The sequence below is a fragment of the Diachasmimorpha longicaudata genome, chromosome 16 (genome assembly GCF_034640455.1).
Source record: "Diachasmimorpha longicaudata isolate KC_UGA_2023 chromosome 16, iyDiaLong2, whole genome shotgun sequence".
Lineage (NCBI taxonomy): Eukaryota > Metazoa > Arthropoda > Insecta > Hymenoptera > Braconidae > Diachasmimorpha > Diachasmimorpha longicaudata.
The window spans coordinates 3,641,938-3,652,318 of NC_087240.1; the positions used below are offsets into that span (position 1 = coordinate 3,641,938).

At 37.1% G+C, this 10,381-nt stretch overlaps 2 protein-coding genes across 3 annotated transcripts; both read left to right on the top strand.

Moving 5' to 3' along the window:
• Positions 1-1,120: 1,120 nt before the first annotated feature.
• LOC135169913 (tudor domain-containing protein 3) lies at positions 1,121-4,071 on the top strand. Its single transcript, XM_064135331.1, has 3 exons — positions 1,121-1,511; positions 1,600-1,684; positions 1,886-4,071. Exons 1-3 carry the CDS (start codon positions 1,486-1,488, stop codon positions 3,707-3,709), a joined length of 1,935 nt encoding a protein of 644 aa, XP_063991401.1. The 5' UTR covers positions 1,121-1,485; the 3' UTR covers positions 3,710-4,071.
• Positions 4,072-4,426: 355 nt separating this feature from the next.
• On the top strand, positions 4,427-10,146 carry LOC135169914 (cytochrome P450 4C1-like). Of its 2 annotated transcripts, none has more exons than XM_064135333.1 (12): positions 4,427-4,587; positions 6,418-6,582; positions 6,717-6,826; positions 7,097-7,187; positions 7,257-7,445; positions 7,517-7,586; positions 7,705-7,831; positions 7,908-8,063; positions 8,153-8,221; positions 8,399-8,561; positions 8,728-9,453; positions 9,602-10,146. In XM_064135333.1, exons 1-11 carry the CDS (start codon positions 4,563-4,565, stop codon positions 9,063-9,065), a joined length of 1,503 nt encoding a protein of 500 aa, XP_063991403.1. In that variant the 5' UTR covers positions 4,427-4,562; the 3' UTR covers positions 9,066-9,453; positions 9,602-10,146. The 2 variants fall into 2 exon arrangements, with proteins under 2 accessions (XP_063991403.1, XP_063991402.1); XM_064135332.1 differs by lacking the exon at positions 4,427-4,587 and adding an exon at positions 6,203-6,359.
• The last annotated feature ends 235 nt before the right edge of the window (positions 10,147-10,381 follow it).

Sequence of the window (10,381 nt, forward strand, 5' to 3'; positions counted from 1 at the left end):
CGGATAACAATTTTCTGAGCCAGTACAAAATTATTGAATATATAATTCCTTTAATTTATTCATTATCAATTATTCTTTTCTATTTATATCTTAAAATTAATGAAACTTCCTAAGATCAAGGTTTATAAAAATTAAAGTAATATTTAAAGGTCGAGTCTCATCTCGTCAGAATCACACAAAATGAACAATAAAATTAATTTTGTTTACAGGAGCTTAATTTATAATTAATAACATTAATTATATAATAGAAGAATTATTACCCTGACGGAGAATTATAATGTCAACATTATAATGTTATAATCCATAATGATTCTCTAGTTATATAGTTATAGAATTATATACTACTGTTATAACAATAAAAAAAGTTGATGCAATGAATTTCGCATGTCATAAAATACAAAACTCTTATTTCCGAATTATTTTTGGGAATAACATATTTTACTAAAAGAAACGAAAAATGCGTTTCTACCAACAGTCGATAGACCAATTCCCCTGATGTTCCGCGGCCAATTTCAAGGAATTTAATGCAAAGTATAAATTTGGGGAATTTTCCTTAACATTCCAATGTGCGATAATTATTATTCATTTAATTCCCCAATTTTTCCACTCAAAAAATTCTCGTGATATTGCGAGCGGTTCCTAAAGGCCACTCACTCCTTTAATATTTTTTTGACGACGTAATTCAATTATTTTTAAATGTTTCTTCAAATTTTTTATAATGATTAGAAAAGAGCGCACGAGATTAAGAACAATCAAACCTGTTCTCTATCGTCATTTTCCATTAAAGTTTTTATCATAGAATATTAATTGATATATGATATTTCATATTATTATATACATATAACATATATACATATAGGCGACTAATAACAAAAAAGTTAAATTAAATAACTAATTTTATATTCACAATTATTTATTTCAATATATAATTTTCTATATGTCGTGAGTTAATTGGCAGGCGATCCTCATTAGGTTCGGATTGTCATAATTGTAACTTAATGAGGAGCCCCTGGTGACTCTATCGTAGGAATATGATTTTTAAAAAATAAATACTTCTCTCAAGGTAGTGAACATTTGCCAAAAATATTTTTTTTTCTCAGTGTGAACGCGCCTTAAGGCCGTATTCGGCAATCCATCAAATCCAAGATGGTTGCTGATGACACTAGAAGTAAAAGGTGCGGTTCCTTAATTCAATTACTGATTGATATTCTCAATTGATCGTGAATAAATCCATCGGAAAATCATCCCCCATTCAGTGGCAGTAATTATTTTTCAGTGTTTTAACAATTGATTGTCAATAAACAGTGTAAAATCATGAGCACCAGGTGACAAATGGTTACGCGGTTGTGAATGCGGCGTGCATCTCTTTGTTGAAAGAAAAAATAACAAAAAACAAAAACTGGAGATAAGAACATTGTATTGTTAAAAGGACTAATTAGGGGTTGACTTTTATTATTAATTTAATTTGATCGGCAATCCGAGAACATGGAGAGACTCCAGGAGCAGGGCTGGTAAGTGGAGTGACACGAGGATTGATTAAATTGAATTCTAATGTATTGTTGGAAAAGTAGATGAGTTTCATCTTTTTATTTTTATTAGGTACCTCTCTGAACAGGGTTTCGACCTTGTCAGTGACTCTGGAGCTGTTAAGGACAGTCAGAAGTTGATAAAACGCGCTCTTGATGTGAGTAAAATTGTCACCGATGAGAGAAACAAACTGAATTTTATCTTTGTTCGTTTATCATTATTTTATTTATTTATAATTTTGATTTATGATTTTGATTTTATTTATGTTTCACGTCCATTTGATGAGAGGCTTTTAAAGTATTTCTTTGATTCCTTCAATAAAAAAAAATCTCAAAATTCTTCGTCTTTGACATCTTAGATGGACTTGCGAGAAATCGGGAGTGGAGCAGGAGATATAAATCTGGGCAACTTAGTCCTTCAAATTCAAAAACTCCGTAACGTGGCTGCCCCAAAGTCCAACGAGGAGTCTCGTGGTGCTCCTCGCATGCTGAAGCTCTATCTGACCGATGGAAAAAACAATTATCAAGCTGTTGAACTGGATCAACTCCCCTCGATCTCCCTGAACACCCCTCCGGGTACAAAAATTCTCCTGAAGTCAGGTGGAGCACCAACATCCCACGGTATCATTCTCCTGAAGGCCTTCAACATTTCATCAGTTCTGGGAGGAAAGGTTCCAACGTTGATAGAAAAATGGGAATTAAATCGTAAATTAGCGGTGCACACTCGAGTGAGATCGGCGGAGGAGGGTGGGCCACCTCCATGGATTCCCTTTGGAAAGAAAATAATAAAAATAGCTGAGCAGGATAAAAATTTCAGGGCATTAGCTGATAAAGATGCACCAGCCAAAGATAACAGTGAATTCGAGGCGCAGAGACAGGCAGCGGTTGCTGAGGCAGCTAAGCAGGGCAGCAAGAAGATATTTGGTGGAGGTACTAAACAGTTACTGGATCACAGTGTTCAGAAAATTGTAGATCAGGGATTCTCCATAGAACAGGCTGAATATGCACTCAAAGCAAATCGTAACAACACAGATCGAGCCTTGAAATCACTCCAGAGGAATGAGAATAAGGGCAATGGGAACAGGGAGACGAGGGAGCCTCGAGAACGTGGCAAGAGGTTTGAGAAGAAGAATGAGGAGACCAAGCCCAGCAGTGGAAAGGTCTCGCTGTTCGATTTTCTCGAGGATAAATTACCTGCACAGTCTGAGACTGCTGATACGGGAAATAATCAATCGTATGATAACTATAATTCGAGACTGGATAATCATGTGGAGAGGGTGGAGGGGAGGGGAAATGATGGACATTCATCCAGAGGTGGAAGGAGCCAGAGATCGGGCAGAGGTACCTATCAAGCGCCCCCACGTCACTCGGATGACTCTCGATTTGTAAAACGCAATAACGATAACTATCCCCCCAATAACATCCATCAGGCCCGTCCCCCTCGCTTCCAAAGATCTCAGGATCACCATTATCCTCAGGAGCAGAATTCCAAGGCTTCATTCGTCAAGAATTCCCATCAACAGGACCGAAGAATTCCTCCGGAATCTTCAAATTTTCCCAAGACCTTCAGAAATCACAACCAGCCCCAGAATCAAAACGAACCTGAGCCCTTCACTCGTCAAATCAACGAATCCCAATCCCAGACATCCCATGGACGATACAACAGAGGTCACCAGGACTCTGGCCCGAGGAACTACAACTCCAATACCTCCGAGCACAGAAATAACAGAAATCAGAATAAACAGGATAACAATTCGAGGGGAAATGAGAACAGCAAAAGTGATAGTGTCACATGGGTCTGGAAGACAGGAGATCAGTGTCTGGCAAAGTATTGGGAGGACAATCAGTACTACAATGCTGAAGTGACAGCAGTGTCAGCTACAACTTGTGTGGTACAGTTTAAAGGTTTCAACAACTACGAGGAGGTCCTGCAGATCAACTGTCTCCCCATCACTGAGGAGTTGCCTCCCAACTCTGGAAATCATCAGAGGCATGAGCAACGATCAAATCGTCCTCAACGCCATGAAAATTACTCAGGTGGAATGGAATTTCGCAGGGGTGGTGGAGGCTCTGCTGGAGCACCTGGAGGCAAAGGTTATCGTAAACGTGGCCCTCAACGAAGTGCACAACCTATTTATCAACCACCTGCCCAACGATCTACTCGCGATAATCCAAAGATCTGATGAATTTAGTAGCAAGAAATTTAGTGATGAAATTTCGCTCAATTTTCCAACTACCTGCCACATCTTTCTCAATACTCCAGTGGAAGATTTTGTTGAGATTAATTTATTAGACATTCAGGATGATAAGTAGGAATACTCCACTGATGATTTTCGTTCTACTGCAAAGTGATACAAATAAAAGATGAGTCTGAGAAGGGCATTTGTGAAGATTTTTTTCATCAAAGGCCTCTATTCTGCGTTGGTCCATTATTGTTCCTTATTGTTCATTAACTAAAACTCCCTCACGGAATATAATTTCGTTGGGAAAATCATTGAAACTGAGTTGGAATGAGAAGTAGGAATTAACAGTGAGGTGGTAAAACGAGATAAGTCCCTTTTGACAATTCACCAGTTTTTGATGGATATCTCGAAATCTAGAGCAGATTTCAAAATTTTGAGTGGAACCTTTTTTGTGGAGCACAGCGAGCACTACAATAAATGTCATGACCAAAATTTCGCTATCACCCTTAGATTTCGAGATATTCCATCAAAAACTCGACTAGAAGTAAGTCAACTTATCTGGTTTTACCACTTCGCTACTGGATTGTTTATTAATTTTTTATGCTTTATCCATATTCGTATTTATTTTTCGCTTTTCAATCAGTAATTTGGGGTAATTCATCTGCATAGATGTTTGGTGGGTTTGCGTATGTCGTATATACGTACTTTTATACATGGAAGTAGATAGCAGCACTTTATCGATACGAGACCGAAGTGATGTCGAACGCGTTCACAACCAGTAAAACCCTGGTATTGTAACGGTAACGGGATAACCTAAGGTGTGTTTTCTTGAATAAAATTGTCAGAGTCGAAAATGCCGAAACGTCCAAGATCAGATGGTAAGTAATATGCTCTTACCCGAATTTTACAATCGCTGGTGAATAATTGATCAATCATCACGAGATATTTTATAAACTTCTTATGAATCTTAATTATATTGAATCATGTTTTTGAGTTATTTAATTATGGATTTCTTAGTCTTAGTGTTTGAGTCACTAACGGGTAATATAATTATTGTAATTAGAACCTAACACCGTCTCCCTGGGTGCCATTAGACTGATGAAATACAATTTTGAAAAAATAAATATTTTTTTGGAGTAAATGTATATTTGGAAGAAATAGGTTTTTTCTACTCTAGTGATTCAAAAGCTTCCATTCAGAGGCTCGAAACCATTCGCACACGATTATTGTATTCCAGAAATATCCAGTCATTTCCCTGAGGTGGGAGACAAGGATGAGATTAGCCAGGATACAGAGCTGATACCCGATGAATTTGTCCTGGAGGAGCCTAATCCCCCAAATGGATCCACAGGTAGTGTCGGATACTGCATGAACTTGTGGACTCCCGAAGCCACTCGTTGGTTGATAATTCTCTACAAAAAGCACATCAACGAGGTGGGACGACCGCCGTTGAGGAGCATGAAGGACATGTTTGAAAGAATATCTGGTGAACTCCGAGTCCTGGGGCACGATTACTCGGCCCAAAGGGCGGAAAATAAGTGGCGGGTCTTGGAGAGAAAGTACAAGAGGCACGAGGCTATAATGGAAAAAACTGGAGGAAGAATCCCAACAAAACTTCGAAGGTTTATGTACTTCGAGCACAAGGGGGAACTGGATGATATTTTCGGCCCGATGGCCACTAATGTCAAAGGAACAGCGACTGGTACCAGTGCTAAGGCCGTCGATAAAAATGCGAGGATGACGCACACCCCAGGGGATGGCTCGTTCAAGAGTCGAAGTGATGATCAATCACTCGAAGATTTTAATGGTAAAATCGTGGAAAAAGTTGTGGACAGATTGACGTCATGTTTGGAAAGGTACTTTGGACAGATTGAGGAAAATAATGAGAGAAGGCATGAGGAAATTACTGCTATTAGACTGAACGAATTGGAGATACAAAGACATATGCTGGGACTGAAGAGAGAAGAACTTCTGCTGAAGATGAGATTCGTGGGTCTCGTTAAAGAGAGACAGGGAAATGCAAGTGACGACGTTATTTTATCCTGAATATTAATGTTAAAATTGCATAATTTGCTGTACTGTGTTTTTATTTTGTCTTTAGTTTTTAAGAAATTTCGAAATGAATTTTTGGGAATAAAATATGATTTTTAATACAGAATTAATTGTCGTATGTCTGGAAATATTTAATTATTGATATTGTAATCTCCTCCTTTTTTTAAATATCGTGTTATTTCGAAATTATATGTATATATGAATTCGTTTATAATGTTTTCATCTGCGATAACCAAGTGATCAATTAAAAAAAATATCAAACGACTTTGGAAGAAGTAATAAATTTGAAGGAAAATAAGTCGAGCGAGATGAGCGATATCAAAGTCGATTTTTTAAGCCAATCGTGAATTAGTTTGAACTTTGGAAGATCGTTCGTTGTAATTTAGGATTATTTGATTACCCTCGCAGGTGGTAGGGGTTAAAAATTAGTCGTAAAAATTAGATTGATAGACAGATGAGGCAGAGATTCAGAAAATTACGGATATCAGTTGCCTTCCATAAGCCGCGGATGTTACATCGAATTTACTAATTTGGAATTTAAAGATGCTTCCGCAGACTTCGCAAATTGGATTATTTTCATCAATTTCCTTCCCGACAAGTAACGATATCATCTCGAGTTTATTTCTAATATCTTCATCATATAATTATAATTTCAGTTTTTCTCCTGGTACTTATTCTCTACTTATTCTCCTTGGGATGGTGGAGTGAAATCCGCGAATACTTGAATCGCAGATCACTGATGATAGAGTTCGCAGAAAAATTGCCGGGTCCTCGGACACTGCCCGTTGTGGGAAATGCCCTGGAATTGATGGAATCTGACAGTAATTTTCAATACGAATGGAATAATTAAGTCCCATTGTCTATCTTCTATTTCAAAAACTGTGTTAATGATAACAAAAGTTGCAGACATTTAAAATTTATTTCGATGTAATTTCTCGTTTCTTTCCTTCTTCAGAAACAGTGTACATACTGACTGAAATAAGTCGAAAACTAAAAGCTGCGACATATCGATTCTGGATGGGGCCAAAACTAAAACTCATAGTAGCGGATCCCCGCGATATCGAGGTAATTTATTGTCATCTAATTATTTATAAATTTCAGTAGCGAAGAGGAAACGTGCAAATGGAATTGATTAATCTGATTTTCAAAAATGAAATTAGATATTTGTTAATATCTGAAAAATGCCGACAAAAGCCCTGGGAAATTCCAGGTTTTGTTTTTATTGAGGAAATGAGAATAATTTTGACACACGAAGAGAAATCATTCAATAAACATGAGGGACAAATTTTTATTTAACCTTTTCGTTATTACAAAAAAAAACTTTCTGCTTGTCAGATTATTCTATCGAGCCCCAAATCATCGCACAAAGATGACTTCTATGAGTTGATGAACCTTGCGGTGAAAGAGGGTCTTATAAACTCACACGGTAATTATACGAGAAAAAAATAATTGGTATCCAAATTAATGTGAATAACTTTGTGATTTTAATTTTCAGGTGCAAAATATAGATCCCACAAAAAACTATTTCTCAATTTTATTAACAATAATTTTCTCATGAAAATATACATCGAGCAGTTCAATAAACAGTCTCGTATCTTTGTGGAACGTCTGGAAAGTCAATTGAATCAACCAGAATTTGATATGCAAAATTTTTTTGAACTTTGCATCGGCGATATCGTTTTTGGTACTGTAAAAATACTATAAAAACAATTTATGCATCGTTGATTATTGCCATTTGTATTAATTTATTCGTAGAGACTATGTATGGCCTGCCAGCAACTGCCCAGAGCGGCCAAGTGAGCCCTTTCTTCGAGTTGGCGGACATGTGAGTTTGCAGCCAAAAAAATTTAATCTCACTGTTATTTTTCAGAAAATATTCTAAAATGTCTTTCAACATTTTTGGAATTTATTTGGCTTAACTCTACTATTCTCTAATATTCCAGAGCTTTGCATATCACTTTCGAACGTTTTATGAAACCATGGCTCTGGCCTGATTTCATGTTTTTCCTCACTCCGGGTGGACAAAAATGCAGAAAAATTGTAAAGGAAGCCTATGCGTTCATCGATAATGTAAGTTTTTCCAAAAATAAACAATTTCAAGAGGCTTCGATGCCCATAAACATTTGCAATTGCATTAAATTTTCAGGAAGTTAGAAAAAAGAGGGAGAAATATCGAGAATTGAGCCGAGATATTAGGAACGACAGCTGGTCAGTATTTGATTTCATAATTGATCAGGTTGAGAGAACGAATGAATGGACTAATGAAGAAATTCGTACTGAGATTATCACCATTTACATTGGGGTACGTTCATCGAATAGAATATTTGAATAACTTCCCCAATTTCCATAAATAATTATCTATATAAATATTTATAAGTTTTTGTTATTCAGGCACATGATACCCTGGTGGGAACGGGCTGTTTTGTGCTGTTAATGTTGGCGATGCACCCCGACGTTCAGGTAAATAAATTCCTGGACTTCTCATTCGTGAAGGGATAATATCCAGCGAAATTTCAGAATTTTTACGTAAATTTTGAAACAATTTTTTTACATAATCCGTATTTACATAAATACATATTCATATTCAGTGTAGACGTTTTACAAGCCCCTCCTAACTACACATTTCGTCTATTCAAGGAAAAAGCTCGAGAAGAGGTAATGAGTGTAGTGGGTGATCAGGATGTCAATGAAGAAAACCTCGCCAACTTGAAATACCTCGAGATGGTAATCCGAGAAACGATAAGATTATTTCCCATCGGTGCTGTGATAGGTCGAAAAACTACCGATGAATTGAAACTGGGTAAGAACGATAATGAACAGACATTTAAATTAGCTCTGCCCTTTTTTAGTAAACTCTAAGATTATTGAAAATTGTTTTTCGATAATCTAGAAATACCGACTTGAGGGTAGAACTACTTAATCCAACAAGTTAAGCAATTTTTGTTTCAACTGTAATATTTTTCCAGCTACCTGTACTGTCCCCAAGGGTTGTTCGCTTTTCGTCTTGTTATATGCTCTACACAGGGACCCCAAATACTGGGAAAATCCAGAAAAATTTGACCCAGACCGTCACTCTCCAGAAAACTCTAAAAATCGCCATCCCTATGCCTTCAATCCCTTCAGCAGAGGTACCAGAAGTTGTCCAGGAAATAAATTCGCTCTGAGCTGTCTCAAGGTGATAGTTGCACACACCATTCGAAAATTTAAGTTAAATACGACGCAGAAGCTTGACACAGTGAAAGTGCATAGCCATGTTGCATCGAGAAGTTTAAACGGCTATCCGATTTCCTTGACTAAAATTTAACCCAAAATTTGCCTTTGACTTTTCCTTAATACAAATAGTAAATCCATATATTTAGAAATGCATGTATGAATAGTAAAATTATGTAGCAGAAAATGATTGTTTCCATTCGTTCTTGACTATTTTTTATTGTTATTTAAGTTTGCTGAAACATTTAGGTGTATAAAGTTACAAAACGTATGTTTAAGAAACTATCGAAACATTACAAGTTCAGTACAAACGGCTACAAATTCAATGCGAACAGCAGAATTAATTCATTTTTCAAAAAAGCAACTTCAATTGCCAGGACGATACCACTGCGCATCGCACTCGCGCAATCAGCAATGGCGGCGGACTGAGAGAGGGAGGAGATCGTTGTCGTTTACTGCGTCGTGGTTCGGCAGTTCTGACGGTAAATCATGAAATTAATTACCAATAATGTAATAGTTCATTGATAACAATTGAGAATAACGATTGTACGATGAAAATGGGAACCATTTTGATGGATTAATACTCTGGCAAATACAATCCCTGTTGACGACAAAATTAATTCTACGCAGCGTGTCCGCGCATGCTCAAGATGGCCGACCCCCCCCTGGTCGTGAAGGGGCATTGTGGCGTTCGCTGCAGGGATTTTCGGAGAAAATTGGAGTGAACTAGGCGAGTCAATTGTTAATAACATCGTAATCGGTTAATAACGATGGAGGACAAGGATTTAATCACGAAAGTTGAGGTCATCTTGAGGTATTAGGAGGTCTAGAAGAGAAAAACGTGCCATGCAAATAAAGCACTCACGTCGGCTGCGTTGTTTAGAGACCGTAAGACTAAATTCTATTATTTAATTATCGAACAACATAATAATTGAGCAACAATGACGATGGACAATGACTCCAATATGAAATTGGCGAGTGCTCTGGAGTATTATCAGCATTAGAGGCACGAAAAAGTAAAAATTCGCCAGGAATATTTCTCCTTTCCTGCGCAACGTCTCTGCGCATATTCTAAATGGCACATAACAGTGATAAATATTCTACCATTAGCCGCGACTAAATTTCAAGAAAAATGAGGACAAAAGTCATGCAATAAATTGCAAAGATGGAGATAATTTATTATGTGTCCTTGGCAGACCATTTTAATATAAAGGCAATTCCTGGACATCATAAATAAACAAACAATTATCCACATAAAGACCACCCAAGGCCACAAGATGGCGCCTGGTGTGTAATTCTGGACGACAAATCAGTGTTTTCCAAAATTTTTAGACATTATTAAATAATTTAACTGACAGTACAGATAATCAAAGTAAAGGAGAAGACTTAGTGAGGATTAAAAACATTTTT